The 17,714-nt window shown below is 45.8% G+C and overlaps 1 protein-coding gene across 1 annotated transcript in view; it reads left to right on the forward strand.

Moving 5' to 3' along the window:
* cadm4 (cell adhesion molecule 4) overlaps positions 1-17,714 on the forward strand; it is a 160,174-nt gene that overhangs the window by 119,885 nt on the left and 22,575 nt on the right. The window contains exons 2-3 of the mRNA XM_061081630.1: positions 3,294-3,440; positions 10,244-10,531. Coding sequence (XP_060937613.1) covers positions 3,294-3,440; positions 10,244-10,531 — 435 coding nt within the window. The remainder of the gene's footprint in view (positions 1-3,293; positions 3,441-10,243; positions 10,532-17,714) is intronic.

The raw sequence follows: 17,714 nt of genomic DNA on the forward strand, positions 1-17,714 counted from the left end.
GGTGATCAGAGGCTCACGGCCTTGATGTGAACAGCAGCCTATAAAAACCCACAGCCAGACCAAAGTGCCGTACCCAGCTGTGTTATGAGCGGGAGCAGAAGAATATGCGTCATATTTCTCGTCCGGCCCCCGCCAGCTGCATTATTATCCCCAAACCATCGCTTCCTCACTCCCTGCTATCGCTGCTGCCTTCGCCCGGATTGATCCTCCACCCGCAGCCAGCAGGTGTTTCTCGGTGGCGTCTCTCAGCGGGATGACAGCGGATGCCAGTCGTCCCGCTCATGAGCAATTTCTATATTTTTATTTTTTTCTCTGTTGCTTTTCTTTGCCCTTTCACCACAACGCTTCTGCAGCTAATTTCCCTCAAAGGGCGGACAGCTGTTTGTGGAAGTGTTTGTGCAAACGCACGGCAAAGTCGTTTTTTCCCAGGCACCAACTTTTGACCACTCCCCCTGCTCTCTCCCTCGAGGGCCACTTCCTCTGGGATGTGGCTGATGGGTCACTAATAGGGTTGCAAAATTCCGGAAATATTCAAAGTTGGAAACTTTCCATGGGAATTAACAGGAATATACGGGAATATACAGGAATTAACTGGAAATGTTGTGGGTAATTTATACTAACTGTATTTACCTTGTCATATACAGACATAAATATAAACATTTTAGTTTGTTATAGGCTGATTTGAGCCCTGAGGAAACTTTGGGTAATTGACTTTACGCTTCTGCATCGTTTGACATTGGATGGGTCGAAATGTCTCCACACATGAGATAGTGCACGTGGCATTGTTCTGTAGAATAAGATGAGAAAAAGGTTTGTAAAAAAACACTAATGCAATGCCAGAGATATAAATAGTTAGCAAAACAATTGGAATCATCTCTAAAAATATTTTACAATTGATGGATAAATGAATAGAAATAGGCTAGATGAACAGATGAACAATCCTCAATCAGCATGCTTATATATTTTCCCCAGTAATATCATGGAAACTTACCTGACTAGTCCTGCACACTACAGCAGACCTCAATAGCCCTGCTGTAGAGTGAAGCATGCTGGGAGTTATCTGTGCATGTGATGGAAGAATGCATAGTGGAGGGTTGAAACTCAACGTGCAGTGTGTGCTGCATTCCATACATCTTTAAAATACAGTTTTGAGTGATGTTTTTATTGCTCAGCGTTTCATTTGCGTAGTTTTTTTTTTTTTTTCAAAATTCCCGAGCTTAACTTCCCATGGAAAGTTTCCCCTTTGCAACCCTAGTCACTAATCACACACACACAAACACACACACACACAGATGTTGCCATGACTTTGTCAGGACGCCCAGCAGAACTGTTACAATTAACTCCGTTTAAAACAATGGCGGCCTTGCCCGGTTGCCACGGTGATGAGTAATAACAGCCATTAGGAAAATAATTGGGATGGCGGTGGCATGCCCTGATGCCCCCCCGATATGAATCACAATATTGATGCAGAGAATAGAAGCAATAATGACTGCAATTAGTGGTAATTGTCAAGAGTTTTTTTTCCTCAGTTCCACAGAGTGTTTGAGTCGCCTTTTGTCTTAATCCCATCTCGGCTGCTTTCTGTCTTCAGTTCAATATCCACAGTGTCTATCTGTTTCCCCTGGTGTGATGAATATGTAGGCTTTGAGTATTTCATTAAAAGAGATTAAAATCGAGGGTAGAATTAAATTTGGATGAAGTTGGCGGGATCAGATGATGTCAAAGTAGCTTAATTGCAATATGCCAACCCTGGCATCTGCACATCCAGTGCCCAGCTATTGTACACGTGCACTCGCACACACAGACAGGCACACACACACACACACACACACACAGGCACACACAATAATCTTGTGACATGCTCGGTTGCAGATAAAGACATTTATTTTGGCCCGAAGCCGTCAAGTCAGCAACTCCTGCCATGGCAGCCACCATCTGTTTGTCTCACAACATTTTCTGCCTCTGAAGGTGTTTTTTTCGGAGCTCAGAGACTCTGCGATACCCGGCAGTTCATTATATATTTATTCACATATAACCCCGCCATCTTTATCGGCACTCATTGCCTGCTCCATTATCATGTGTCAATATTGATGTCATTTATTTTTTTCTCTAAATCCTCCCAATGGCCGACACTCTGCCAGGGAGAGAGGAAATGCACATAGGCAGGCAAATTGTTAAATACTAGTTTGGGGAGCCGGGCAAGCTGCTGCTCTCTTCAAGGCAATCACATTCCACTCCTTGCTTTGGCCATAAGACTAATTGCTCCGCGAACCATTCATATTCATAGGGTGGAGCTCGGTGTCCATTGTGCTCAGTGGGAGGTTGGACTGAGCCGAGCCGTGTCAACAGTCCGACCCACAAACACTATAGGGCCGCTTCCATCAACTGCTTAATCAACCTCCTCATTACTCACTCTCGGGCTTGGGCCGGATGAGCAACATCAAAGATGCTCCCTGCTGCGTCCCGGCCCGCTTGTCTTAAAATATTGGGTTTGAAGGCGAGACAAGTTTGTCGGAAAGATAATGTGCCAAAGTTCCCGCGTCTCTAACTCTGTATGCAGGCGTAGTTCTGCATGCATCTGCAACTTGGTTTGTTTGCTTGTTGCAGCACATGGACGGTGATTCAGTGAATGGGTTTGTTTATCCGCAGGAGCCGGAGTTGCCACATTGCACAAACCTGTAATAAGAAGCATTGATAAAACTGCTCTTTAAACTGCTATTATAACCCAAGTGGTCCAGGTTGTGTTGTGTTTGTTTGCCCTTGTGTGAGTGTGTGAGCGTGTGTATCTCATGTTGTTTATTCATGCGTGTGTGCGGGTGTGTGTCAAAATTCAAGACCAGCGGCCACTTAGAGATTTAATAGGGCATCATGTATTGAAATGTGTGTGTTGATGCATCCAGACGAGCCAGAGGCAATGCTGGGCTGTGTGTGTGTGTGTGTGTGTGTTTGTGTTTGTGCATGTAAAGGATGAATGACAATAATTGTAATTATTCCTACTATTATCTCAAGAACACATTGTTCATGGAGGACCCTCTTTGCCTTGAGTCTCTCACTCTCAACCTTCTTATCGCTCCGTTTCCTCCCCCCCCCCCTCTCTCTCTTAATGTGGTTGCATGATGAATAGGGAGTAAATGAAGGATGCTTTCAGTACTTTATTTTTGAGAGGTTCTATCTCACGTCAGGTGCATATCTGAGATTTCTTTTTCTCAGCGTCTCTTTGTCCTGTTTGTCGCTTCTCCCTGTCGTCCATATCACTTTATTAACATCCATCTCTCTCTCTCTCTCTCCTGCAGCTCATTGTCAGGCGGTGCAGGCGGAGAACGTCACAGTCTTGGAGGGAGGTACGGCTCAGATCTCCTGCCGTCTGCAAAACTACGATGGATCAATCGTGGTCATCCAGAATCCCCGCCGGCAGACTCTCTTCTTCAACGGCACGCGAGGTGGGAACCTGAGAGCACATTTGTCTCCGCAGACAAACCTAATCTATCTGAGTCTAAACACTGGCCCTCCGCTGACATTTGAAGCCGTCCAGAAAAACAGCCGACGCTCACGCTTTATATTCTTCTTACTGTAGATGTCCTCGCTTTGCCTTTGAAGCGATTCCACATTAAACAGTCAGATAACGGCAGAGTTAATTTAGGGGATGGTTTTACTCTTTGCCCTAACGCTGCGACGGCTTTTACTGTTTTAAAAGCCTAGTTTGAAGCTCTCTGCATAATCCACTGTTAACCCCAGTGATGAGATCACAGCTTTTTGCAGCTTCTCATTAGAGCGCGGGTCTTGGCAATCACATGCTTTTCTTTAAAGGCGGCATTATGGATAATTATCATTGTAACCAGTATGATAATGAAGGCAGATTTCATTTGAGGGCCTGGAGGTGGGCAAACACTACATGTTGTCTCTTAGCTAATTAAGAGCAAAAGTTGCCAACTTAGCCAGAACATTTTTAAATCTGTGCTACTGGAAAAACTCACGGCAATAGAAGAATGATCAAGGATGTTTAACATGCCTTTGAAAATTTATGTGGGGCGGCTTAATTGAGGCTAAATTTGGATTTATGTTGCAATAGTTATTTATTCTCCGCGTAATCTGTGATAAACTATTTAAGACGTCAGCTCCTGCTTAAACAGTAAAACCAGGGGTTTGTTAGAGTTTAGACTTGAGGGCAAGAGGCTGAGTTGAATATATTCATAACTGGAAGTGGAGCGCATACCTCTGCCAAGGCCCAACAGCCCCCTTGAATTAATTCAAGCCTTAAAGCCACATTAAGGTTTTCAGCTGTCGGGAACTTGCAGGTTTTAAGCTCTGTTTGTTACCATCCAGCAGCTGAGAAGAGCCTACACCCCTGCCCACATTTGAATCCACTAGATCCAGATTTTTTTCTGTGCGATTTGAACAAAATTGCCCTCACACATCCAGGGAGGTAAATACTTTTCTGCGGACTTTCTCTGCCTGGCCCCAAAGTCTGCAGAGAGTCTTGGGGAGCCGATGTGAGCGCACAGCAGGAGATCCCCCCCGCTGGATTCACAGCGAGCGAATTGGTGTGTTGAGGACGCTTCTGACAAAACATAAACAAAAAGAAAACATAGATGTCAGGACAAAAAAGGGGGCGCCATGCAGGAGACAACACCAAAGGTGACAAGAGAGTTTGTGGTGATAAGAGCTGATCTCTGCAGCAGAATGAATACTTTACATTCTGCCTCACACAATGGGGGGTGATCGAACTACCGACCCTCTGTTCAGCTGACGACCCCCCTCTACCTCCTGGGACACAGCCACCACCCCCCTCAAAAAATCACCATCGCAAACTGGCGCAAATTTTACAAATCCAATCAACTAAGAAATCATCTGTACGTAGGTTTGTGTTGTTCATTTAGGTGAATGGCACAAACCTGCACACAGGTGCTGGATGTTTTGGCACATTCTGTATGGTGATTGTGCTCCACTGCACAGCGCTTTTTTATTCCAAAATCATAACCCAGCACAGTCTGCTGCCATCCAACATAGAAATCTTCTCTAACAGGTATCGGCTGAGCAGCCAGTTGGAAAACCCAAATCCCCTTGAAAGAGCACACGCTCAGCTTCCATTCAGGAATCTTGGCACCGTGTAAACCCCTCCGTCGTGTCTTTTAACATCTACATCCCAAATGTGATCCTCTCGCTCGGCTAAACCGCTCAGCGCCTATAGTTTTTGACTGGTTATGATTTGGAAAAAAACATTGTTCTGCTTTTTTCATTGAGCGACAGGTGTTAATTTCCCCAGCTTGAGCTCACTGGACCCACGCTGCTCTCGCTGAATGTCGATAATGGCCACGGTACCATATGGGAAACTCACATTACATTGATGTAGACTCAGTGTCCTGCTGTGGCTCAGGTGACACTTTAGAGCCGTCGTTCAATTCAGTTAAAGTGCACAGGCAAAGTTAAACTTCTGATTTGTGTCTCTGTTCAAGTGCCTGTTTCACACATTTCAACTATATAAAGTGAAATTACATCAAATGCTTGTGTGCAATTTCCCTCAGCTACAGTACTGTGTTTATAGAAAGGGCTGAAAATGAATGACTGCCACAGCCGGAGGTTTTCTGACCTTGCAGTCAAACCTCCGCTTCATGAGGAATTTTTTAAAGGAAGTTTTAGGGCATACTTTCAAATCATTGGGCTGAGTGAAGGTAAACTATGCTCAAACTGCTTGAATAGACTGGGATATGCACTTTTAAACACAGAAAATAAATGAAAAAATATAAATAAGAGTAGTTTTTGTAGCGTTGGGATATTTTTGCATGTGAAATTTTGCACTCATTTCACATGTAATCTCTGATTCAACGATCACGACTCCTCCGCTCCCCTTGGGGACAGGCCCTGTCAGAGTAGCAGTCACCAGGGGGCAGCGTGCCAAGATTTGACAAAACAACTGCAGACAAAAGAGCTGCTCTCCCTGTTCACTGATACGACTTTCAAATGCTTTTGTTCCACACGTTTACTTCACTTGTTAGTCGCCTCGCTCACGGGCAGGGCCTAATTGGGGCCTTCAGGTCGCTGCTTCAGGAAACCGTACTTTTCAACTTTCCTCCCCGGTTCTCACATCAGCTCCATTAAGTATTTAAACGGCGCCGCCATGTCCGCTTGCCCACGAGACGAGGACTCGCACCCTTTTGGGAAAAGCGCTATGAAGCCTAATCAGGGCGAGGAGGAGAGCAGGGGGAGACGAGAATGAAAGAGAAGAATGAAGAATAGATTGGGGGAAGAATGAGACGGAATTGCGGACGTTGGAGAAAGACGCAGCATCAGGGGGAATGAAGAAAGGGAGCACCAGGTGTCGGAGAGAGAGACGGCCCAGGGAAATAATCCAAAAGGTTAGGCATGGAATAAAGTAGAGATGTTTTTCCAAAACTAATCTCCCTCCCGTAAACACCAAAAAGCCTTTTTGGGTACATTTCCCCGAGAGCGTAGAGTACATCTCGCTCTCTCTACCTCCATGTGTGCTCCATCTCTCGCTGTAGGGCCTTTCCAGATCCGCCTATTGCCCATCTGCTGCCCAGACATTAGGCTCACAGACTCAAAGGCCTTTCTGTGCCGAGCCATTCCGCGCTAACTGCCCAAATAGGGTCGCGGCTGTAAATGCTGCGAATTAGACTGCCTGTTTTGCAAGCGAGCAACCAGTCAGGGGTGTGTTTTATGAGATTGCGGCGACTGATGGCTATAATGGAGCTGTGGAACTAACCAAATGGACCATTCCTCCTCGGTGGTCCATATCTCTCTCTCTCTCTCTCTCTCTGGCTCCCCCTTTGCCAGCGCTCCCCGGCATGCAAATGAGACGGGACAATAAAGGTGAACTTGGACATGAACAGAAGCCTGACATTTCGATGCCATTTAGTGCAGAGAGTGGGGGAAAAAAAGAACTACCTATCTGTGGGGAATAGCGCTCTAACAATGCTTTTTGCTGCCGTCCGGTGGAGGGGGTAATTCTGGGTGGGGGGGTGGTGTATGGGAAGATTAGTGCGGTGTACTTGCAGGAGCGGTGGACTAACTCCATCGCTCTGGGCCGCTCGCTCAGTCCCCTGTGGATTTCTATCTCTATCTATATCATTTTTTTTTCCCCGCCGCCTGCCGCATTATGTAGCTATATTAGTCTTTTTCCCCTGCACACTCACACACACACACGCACTCACAAAGCCAATATCTATACTGTAGTGTCTGTGTTGTGATGAATTATCCGGCGAGATGGCCGGGTGTTACATCAGGGAAGTGTCTACTGTTCCCTCCCTGAGCCAAAGCCAACACAAAGGAGCGAGGAGAGGGACGGAGTGAAATAGAGAACGGGCGAGCGAGGGAGAGGTTTCACAGTCAAGTCAATACAAAGTGAGTCTCAAAGGTATTTATGGGAATCTATGGGCATCGAGCCACTGTCACCCACAGGCTGTTATTAGCGTTATTTGTTATTATCGGCAGTTTTCTCACTAGTGAGTCCACTCTTTCTTCGGCAACAAAAGGAAAATTGTTGCATGTTCTCCAATCCTCCCTGTCACCCTCTTTCTCTCTCTCTCTCCTCCGGCAAATGCAGCTGGTTGGTGAGCAGCAGGATGAAAGCCGATGTGTTTCTCCCTCTTGTTTTTCTCCCAGTGTTTACCCTGTGTATGATTGGAGTATTTACTCTGTCTCTCCTCGAGTCAGAGGGCAGCACCACTCGCTTTAATAGCTTTCCTAAAATAATTTCTGCTTGTGCAAAGAACTTTATTCGCGTGACATTTTTTCGCTAGCGAGTGCTTCACAGCGAGTAAAACAATGATGATTAAAACATAATAAGATGAACAATAAAATGCCAGACGCTAATTGGAAAAGGGCTTACAGAGGAATAAAGCAGGCAGTTATAAAGAGAATAATTGAGTAAATTCTAGTTTAGGATGGTCCAATCAGTGCTTTGGAAAATGAGCAACATTCTCCCTCAAAGCTTGAAATTAAAGAACTACGACATCTGTTATGTTGTATCAATGTACGGCCCGAGCGGCTCCATCGAGACTGACTTTGCAAACTCTCTGTGAACTTTTCGTATCAAACCGAGTTTTTAGATTCAGCAGCGTTATCAATTCCAGACCAGAAAATCGTCCCGGGCGCTGTCACAGACACTCTTTCTCCCATGTTTTGCAATTTTTCTTTATTTTTCCTCCTCTGCAGGGCTGTCCTTCGGAGTGACATCACAAATTACAAGGTGGTGAAAACGCTGCTCTCGCTCCAGACCGTGGTAGAACTTAACCGCGCCACTAATTCAGAGTGATACTATCCCGAGGCAAAGAAATAAGTGATTCCAGTGCTGAGAATGTCAAAGAATTCAATTAAAGCTGCCGCTGCTTCTCATGCTGTTTAATGTGCTTCTCAGTTACTGGTAAATATTCTGTATTTTCACACAAAAAGGATTTATTCTAAATATGTATCAACAAGTATTGTCACTGATTTGAAATACCTGCCACCGGTCCTGACCCATGCCGTTCACTATGCAGAGCCACAACCCGAGCACTTGCCAACCTGCAATCCTGGACTCCTCTAGTATATCACTTGGGCCCTTATCTGCAATAAAAGTCCTAGCAATTGGTGCAACTGTCACTTTCTTGGCCGGCAAGTGGCAACATCAGTGTACCTATATCTCCAGGTCTAAAATGCTCTTTTCCCTCAAGTGGTGCTGGTTTGCACTATCCAGGTTCCGCTCAAATATCTTTTTTTTTTGTGTGTCATTGATTGCTGCTGCCCTGGTTGGAAAGAGGACCAGGCCAATTAGAGCTTTTTCCTGTCTCCTCTGGGTCTTATAAAGCTGGTTATTGTGGGAGCAAATCCAACGAAACAGGCATTCAATATTAACAAGCTGTCCTCCTCTGCAGAGAAAGTATTAGAGAAAAATATCTACGACTAGATTGATCGGAAAATACAGAACCCTTCAGACAGAGACGTGATATCAGATACCATAATAAGCTAATGAAGTTAAGTAAAGAAAGGACGTTGATAGCCCAGCTTTGTGGGAAATGTGCGAGTGAAGAACAAACCGGCTCCCTGAGGTGCGTCTCATCTACAAACAAACTCCTAATAAAAGCCAAGCAAAGGCCTGCCAGTTAAACATCTTGAAACAAGCTCTTTATAAATATCACTTTGGCAATCTGAGATCTGTGTGCGTGTGTTTGTGTCTATGTGTGAGTTTATGTGTGTGTGTTTGGAGGGGACGGGTGGGGGGAGCATTTAAAACAACTAAAGCTAAAACAAAAACAGCTCTCAGTGCTCCGTGTGTCTGTCTGTAAAGCAATTGAAAAAATAAACAAATGAATCAATCACTCTGACCCAGAGTGAAACTATTTCCTCTGCTGTTTTTCCCTTTGTTTGTAACTTAATTCTTGTTTTGACATGAAAACAGTGTTTAGCGGCGGTTTAAATTTAGTTCCTCACGTATAGGGTTGCAAAATTCCGGGAATATTCAAAGTTGGAAACTTTCCATTGGAATTAATGGGAATATACGGGAATATACGGGAATATACGGGAATATACGGGAATTAACAGGAATTAACGGGAATAAACTGGAAATGTTTTGGGTAATTTATACTGACTGTATTTACCTTGTCATATACAGACATAAATATAAACATTTTGTTTTGACATAGGTCTTTGCACAGTATCTGCAAATGTACACAGCCTTTCCTTCTACATTGGATGGGGTGAAATGTCTCCACACATGAGATAGTGCACGTGGCATTGTTCTGTAGAATAAGATGAGAAAAAAGTTTGTAAAAAAACACTAATGCAATGCCAGAGATATAAATAGTTAGCCAAACATTTGGAATCGTCTCTAAAAATATTTTACAATTGATGGATAAATGAATGGAAATAGGCTAGATGAACAGATGAACAATCCTCAATCAGCATGCTAATATATTTTCCCCAGTAATATCATCGAAACTTACCTGACTAGTCCTGCACACTACAGCAGGTCTCAATAGCCCTGCTGTAGTGTGAAGGATGCTGGGAATTATCTCCCAAAATTCCCGAGGTTAACTTCCCATGGAAAGTTTCCGGAAATTTACCAGAAACTTTCCGCCCCTTTGCAGCCCTACTCACGTATGCTAATAATGATATTTTTCCACCAGTGAACTAATCAGCTCACCTTCTTTCTCCTTGTTCTTTCTTCTACCTCCCTCCATCATCTCCCTCCATCCCGTCTCCCTCGACCACCCCCGACCCTGTGCCTCCTCCCCATCCTCCTCCCCAGCGCTGAAGGACGACCGCTTCCAGATGGTGCTCTTCACGCCACGGCTGGTGCGCATCACGTTGACCAACGTCAGCGTGCTGGACGAGGGCGGCTACTTCTGCCAGCTCTACACGGACACCACCAACCACCAGGTGGCCACGCTCTCCGTGTCGGTGCCGCCGGAGACGCCCACGGTGGACGTGAAGCAGGAGGCCGTGGAGGGCGGGGAGGTGGAGCTCACCTGCATGACGCCGCGCAGCAAGCCGGCCGCCACCCTGCGCTGGATCCGCAACAGCCGGGAGTTACCAGGTATATCCGGATGTGGCTGACAGATGGACTGATGGATGGTTGGGGATGATTGCGATAAATGAAACCAAATTAATGAAGGGATACAGGGGAGGTGAGGTGCTGAATAGAGGAATGATGGATGGATGGGTGATTGATGGGTTGATGAAGTGAATGGCAGATGGATCCATTAATGGGAGCGGGTTCTGATGGATGGTTAAATGGAGGCAGAGGAGGAAGGTTTTGGAAGCACTGGGGTGCTTTCATTCCCTCCCTCCCTCCCTCCCTCTTTCTTTCTATCCTTCACAAGCAAGTACAAATCCTTTAGTCAAACTATTTTCGCTACAACAACAGTACACATTTCCTCCTTTATGTTTACTAGTGTCTGTTGTAAACCTGCTTGTTTGTTTGGCCCGTGGTGATGCTGGTTGCAGTTTTCTTTCTAAAACTGTTAAAGGGACCTGTAGTAAATTAAACTCAGTCCACAGAACCCTGAAGCTGCACAAAGAGCGGCTCACCTGTTCAGTGAAGCTCGTGGTCAAAGTGACCGAAACCTGAACTGGAGAAACAGGCGTCGTGACCACGTTGTTGTCGTGATTAGGGTTGCAAAATTCCGGGAATATTCAAAGTGGGAAACTTTCCATGGGAATTAACGGGAATTAACGGGAATATACGGGAATTAACGGGAATTAACGGGAATTAACGGGAATAAACGGGAATAAACTGGAAATGTTGTGGGTAATTTATACAAACTGTATTTACCTTGTCATATACAGACATAAATATAAATTTTGTTTTGTCATAGGCTGATTTGAGCCCTGAGGAAACTTTGGGCACTTGACTATACGCTTCTGCATCGTTGTGTCATTCACAACATAGGTCTTTGCACAGTATTCTGTATTCAGTAGTATGTTCTGTAGAATAAGATGAGAAAAAGGTTTGTAAAAAATCACTAATGCAATGCCAGAGATATAAATAGTTAGCCAAACAATTGGAATCGTCTGTAAAGATATTTTATAATTGATGGATAAATGTATGGAAGTAGGCTAGATGAACAGATGAACAATCCTCAATCAGCATGCTTATATATTTTCCCCAGTAATATCATCAAAACTTACCTGACTAGTCCTGCACACTACAGCAGGTCTAAATAGTGCTGTAGTGTGCAGGATGCTGGGAATTATCTGTGCATGTGATGGAAGAATGCACAGTGGAGGGTTGAAACTCAACGTGTAGTGTGTGATGCATTCCATACATCTTTAAAAAAGAGTTTTGAATGATGTTTTTATTGCTCAGCGTTTCATTTGCGTAGTTTTTATTTTTTTCAAAATTCCCAAAATTCCTGAGCTTAACTTCCCATGGAAAGTTTCTGGAAATTTACCGGAAACTTACCGCCCCTTTGCAACTCTAGTCGTGATTCACAACGTCACTTTCCCCGCTGCTCGCCTCTTTATTTAAAGTTTACACAAGTGTGGAGCCGATAAGATGAACGGTTCACGAGATATGCAAACCACAGACAGACCGAGATTTCTGGAATTATCAGATAGAAGATATATACCCTTATGCTCTCTTGGAAATAAAATTCAAATAAGCTTGGTCTCGCACATAATCCGACGAGAGCACCATTGAAATGAAAATGAAATGAAAGCACAAACACACACTCTCCAGATGTTCTGCTTTTCTCGCTCTGCCTCTCTTTTTTGCATAAAAAACACACTTCCCTATCTATCTATCTCTTCTCTTCTCTTCTGATGCATCTGTGAACCATCCATCAGTCTGCTACCCTGAGCCGTCCGTCTTCACAATGCCGTCTCCCTCGGCGTTTCACAGTTCAAGGTGAATTTGACTCGTGGGACTTATCTTTTCTCCGCTGCCTTCAGTCTATTTAACCTTAGCCGCGGAATCAGCGTTTGTGTGTTTGGTTGAATTTCCTCAAAAACTCGCTTGACTGAGCACAAACAAAAGAAAACTTGCTAAGTTATTCAAAGAGTCTCTCGCTAAGGCTCATGGCTATTATTTTAATTTTAATTTATCTCTGCTCTTTTGATAAATATTGTTACGCATTCGTTCATTCTTGATGCCTTCACCTATAACTCCCACAGACCAGAGGGAATAATGTGGTTTTCTTTCGGGGAGATTTTGCAACGTTTTGCCGTCTCAGACTTCACGTCAAGCATCGTCTCGCTTAGTTTCTATTTTCGTCTGACACTCAGCGTCTCTTTCATCCAGTCTCTTTGCCCCCTTTTCTAGATCAGAACCAAACTGTCACCTCCATTCTGTCTCCCCCTCTCTCAGTTTCCTCTTTAATCTGCCTTTGCCTTTCATTCTGCCCTCCTTCTTTCTTTGAACTTCACTGGGGACAGAGATGTGAGATCCCTCCCCTCAAGGTTATTGGTGGATTTAACAGTCAAAGAGGGAGACAGAGCTTGAACTTTTGTCTTTCTCCCTGTTTCCTTCATATTTTCCTGTTTCCTCTCGTTTTTCCTCTCCTCTTCTCTGGTCGTCTCTCCTCATCACTCGTCTCCTCTTCTCCTGTCCTCTTTGTTGGTCTCCTCTGCTCTTCACTCGTCTCCTCTTCTCCTGTCCTCTTTGTTGGTCTTCTCTACTCTTCACTCGTCTCCTCTTCTGCTGTCCTCTGGTTGGTCTCCTCTCCTCTTCACTCGTCTCCTCTTCTCCTGTCCTCTTTGTTGGTCTCCTCTCCTCTTCACTCGTCTCCTCTTCTACTGTCCTCTTTGTTGGTCTCCTCTCCTCTTCACTCGTCTCCTCTTCCCCTGTCCTCTTTGTTGGTCTCCTCTCCTCTTCACTCGTCTCCTCTTCTCCTGTCCTCTTTGTTGGTCTCCTCTGCTCTTCACTAGTCTCCTCTTCTCCTGTCCTCTTTGTTGGTCTCCTCTGCTCTTCACTCGTCTCCTCTTCCCCTGTCCTCTTTGTTGGTCTCCTCTGCTCTTCACTCGTCTCCTCTTCCCCTGTCCTTGTTGTTGGTCTCCTCTGCTCTTCACTCGTCTCCTCTTCTCCTGTCCTCTTTGTTGGTCTCCTCTGCTCTTCACTCGTCTCCTCTTCTCCTGTCCTATTTGTTGGTCTCCTCTGCTCTTCACTCGTCTCCTCTTCTCCTGTCCTCTTTGTTGGTCTCTTCTCCTCTTCACTCGTCTCCTCTTCCCCTGTCCTCGTTGTTGGTCTCCTCTGCTCTTCACTCGTCTCCTCTTCTCCTGTCCTCTTTGTTGGTCTCCTCTGCTCTTCACTCGTCTCCTCTTCTCCTGTCCTATTTGTTGGTCTCCTCTGCTCTTCACTCGTCTCCTCTTCTCCTGTCCTCTTTGTTGGTCTCTTCTCCTCTTCACTCGTCTCCTCTTCTACTGTCCTCTTTGTTGGTCTCCTCTGCTCTTCACTCGTCTCCTCTTCTCCTGTACTCTTTGTTGGTCTCCTCTCCTCTTCACTCGTCTCCTCTTCTCCTGTCCTCTGGTTGGTCTCCTCTGCTCTTCACTTGTCTCCTCTTCTCTTTGTTGGTCTCCTCTCCTCTTCACTTGTCTCCTCTCCTCTCCTCTCTCTCTGCTCCTCTGTTTCCGTTTCCGGTGTGTGAGCGTGAGCGGCGGTGGCGGGGTGTGTGAGTGCGAGTGGCGCGGAGTTTTGAATTGGTTTCTGTCCCTTTTTCCTGGGTTTTCCGTCTGTTCTATGTGCATGATCAGGTAAGATTTATTTTTATTAATATTTCTACTGTGTTGGTCGATCGAGCAGTGGTTGTGTCGGGAGGTTTTCGGGAGGAATGGCGTCCTCCGAGACGCCACCTCCGTCTATCCGGCAGGGAGTTAGGATAGTCCCGCCGGATAGTAGCGTTACCGTGGAGGAAGTTCTGTTGGCTGTCGGGGAGCAGGTAGGTCATGATAAAATATCTTTTGCATCTCGAATGAATAAAGCAGTGGTTGTGTTCATGAAAGAGGAGCCCCTTGTGTATCAGCTGGTAGAGAGTAGCGTGTTTATCAGGGACTTATTCGTGCAGGTCTCCCCACTGTCAGTCCCATCCACGCGGATCACCGTGTCCGGTGTTCCGCCGTTCATACCGAACGAGTTATTAGAGATCGAGCTACGTAGGTTCGGCAAGTTTGCCGGTGGATTTAAAATGGTGAGTTTGGGATGTAAGGATCCCAAACTGAAGCACGTACAGTCTCTGAGGCGGCAGGTGTACATGTTCCTGGACTCGCCGACACAAACACTCGATGTGTCGTTCAGAGTGAAGCACGGTGATGGGTTTTATATGGTGTACGCCAGCTCAGGACAGTTCAAATGTTTCGAGTGTGGAGATGTGGGACATAAACGCTTTGCGTGTCCACATAGACAGCAGGAGGCGGCTCGCTCCGCTGATGCGGCGAGCGGCTCCGGTGCTGGGTCCGCGGTTGTCGGGTCCGGTGCTGGGTCCGCGGTTGTCGGGTCCGGTGCTGGGTCCGCGGCCGGGTCTGCGGCTAGCGAGTCCGCGGCCGGGTCTGCGGCTGGCGAGTCCGGTGCTGGGTCCGCGGCTAGCGCCGCGGAGGCGGGTGCGGATCCCGGTGCTGAGGACGTGGCAGCCGGTGCCACTGGTTCACGTCCTGAGAATGATGACTTAGATAGGGAGGAACAGAGTGAGCCTGAGAAACAGCAGGCTCCTGTGGCTGCAGAGAACCTGAAAAGTTCTCAGTCTGCAGGCAGTGAAGTAGCTTCCACAAGTTCTGCAGGCAGAGATCCCACTGTGATTATCAATGAAGGACAGGATATGTTAAGTAGTCAGGCATCAGGTGAAGGAGAAGACATGGAGTATGACTCTGAGTCAGATACAGTATCGATAGGTGAAGCTTCCATCAGGAACACAGATCTCTATTCTTTAGAGGAAATAAACCATTTTCTGGATGTGACTTTTAAAAAGTCTGTTAAACTAAATGAGTACTTCAGTGACGCTGACAAGTTCATCAGATCTGTTGGTGTACTGCAAAGATTGGTCGGTTTTGACCTCTTGGACGAAAAGAAGCGTTTTCGCCTTAAAAAGCATATTACAATTCTGAGAAAAGCAAAAAAAGGTAAAACTGCTAAAAAGACTAAGAAGTAACATGATCATGTACCACACGGTGTTTTTCCTCTTTTTATGTTCCTTTCTTGTTCATCTTATCTGTTTCTCTTTTCTGACCTCTATGCGGAGCCTCAAAATAGGGTCTTTAAACATTAATGGTGGGAGGGACGGACACAGAAGGGCATTAATTTCTGAAGTCGCCACTCAAAAAAGGGTTGATGTGCTGTTTTTGCAAGAGACACATACAAATCCAGCAGACGAGATAGATTGGGGTTTATGGTGGGAGGGCTCGTGTACCCTTAGTCATGGCACCAACCTTAGTGCAGGAGTAGCTGTTCTGTTGAGGAAAGATGCCAATATAAAGGTATTATCTTCTACTGAAGTGGTGAAGGGCAGGTTATTGATTGTTCAGGCAGAATTAGAGGGCTCTGTGTTCTGTTTTGTTAACGTATATGCGCCAAATCGAGGTACAGAAAGAGTGGGGTTTTTCACCCTGCTAAAAAATGAGATACGAAATTACCAGTATGATCTTTTCATCCTGGGCGGGGATTTTAATTGCACTCTGGATTTCACTGTAGACAGGACAAGTGAAGAACCCCACCCACAGTCATCTCAGAGCCTTAACAGTGTTATCGCACACCTGGATCTGTTAGATACATGGAGGGTCAAACATCCACAATCCCGTCAATACACATGGGTGAGGGTCAGAAATAACAGGGTAAGTGCGGCTAGACTAGATAGGATTTACATTTCCAAAAGTCTCAGCTCTAGATTAGTCAGCAGTCACATAAGTCCAGTTGGCTTTACTGACCACCACTATGTTAGCATAGACTTGGTCATTTCGCCAGGTGAAAGGGTTAAGTCCTACTGGTCATTTAATAATAGTCTTCTGCAGGACCGTACTTTCTGCAGAAGCTTTGAGTGTTTTTGGCAGCAATGGAAATTTAGGAGAGCAGATTTTGTTTCTTTGAAGCTGTGGTGGGAAGTTGGTAAGGCCCAAATTCGGGTTTTTTGCCAGCAGTATACCTCCCATTCGACTGAAAAAATAAAAGCGGCAGTTCAGGAGCTTGAAGCCAGTATTAGGAACATCGAAGAGGGGTCACATAGGGTTTTAGATCCCACCACGGGTAATCTGCTGCAGGAGAAGAGATTGGAGTTGAGTTCCCTCCTGCAGGAGAGAGTGAAGGGAGCTCTTGTCAGGTCTCGTTTCCTCCAGCTAAAGGACATGGATGCCCCGAGCTCTTTCTTCTTTAATCTGGAGAAATCGGTGGCACAGAGGAAGCAGATGACCTGTCTTAAGCTTCCTGGAGGCAGAGTGACCACCAGTCCAGTTGAGATGAGGACCCATGCAATGGATTTCTACACTGACCTCTTTGGGGCAGAGCAATGCAGCATGGAGTGCCGCGAGGAGCTCCTGGAGGGACTTCCTCAGCTCATCCCAGGAGAGAAAACTGCTCTGGACTCTGAGCTGACTCTGGACGAGTTGACAGTCGCTGTAAATCAGATGGCATCAGGACGGGCACCTGGGATTGATGGTCTCTCCACTGACTTTTACAAGCGGTTCTGGAATACCCTCGGACATGATTTACATGGGGTTTTATTGGAGTGTTTCAGAACAGGATCGCTTCCTGTCTCGTGTCAGCGAGCTGTGCTTTCCCTGCTTCCCAAGAAAGGAGACCTGGCCTTACTTAAGAACTGGAGGCCGGTTGCTCTCCTTTGTACGGACTATAAGGTGCTTTCCAGAGCCCTATCCAACAGACTTAAGGACACCCTGGGAATACTTGTACATACAGACCAAAGTTATTGTGTACCTGACAGGAAAATTATGGACAATATTTTTCTTATTCGTGATATTATTGATGTATGTAGATCTCATAATGTAGATGTTGGTATTGTTTCTTTAGACCAGGAGAAGGCCTTTGATAGGGTGGATCACTCTTATTTGTTTTCTGCACTTAGGGCTTTTGGTATTGGTGATGGGTTCCTGTCCTGGATTGGTGTAATGTATAGTGGTGCTCAATGTATGGTAAGGACGGGGGCAGGGCTGAGTCGGCCAATCCCTGTACAGCGAGGGATAAGACAGGGTTGTCCTCTCTCCGGTCAACTATATAGCCTAGCTATTGAGCCCTTGCTGTGCATGTTGAGAGGTCGGCTCAGTGGTCTCTCACTGCCTGGGTCTTA

Source organism: Limanda limanda, chromosome 11 (genome assembly GCF_963576545.1).
Source record: "Limanda limanda chromosome 11, fLimLim1.1, whole genome shotgun sequence".
Classification (NCBI taxonomy): Eukaryota; Metazoa; Chordata; class Actinopteri; order Pleuronectiformes; family Pleuronectidae; genus Limanda; species Limanda limanda.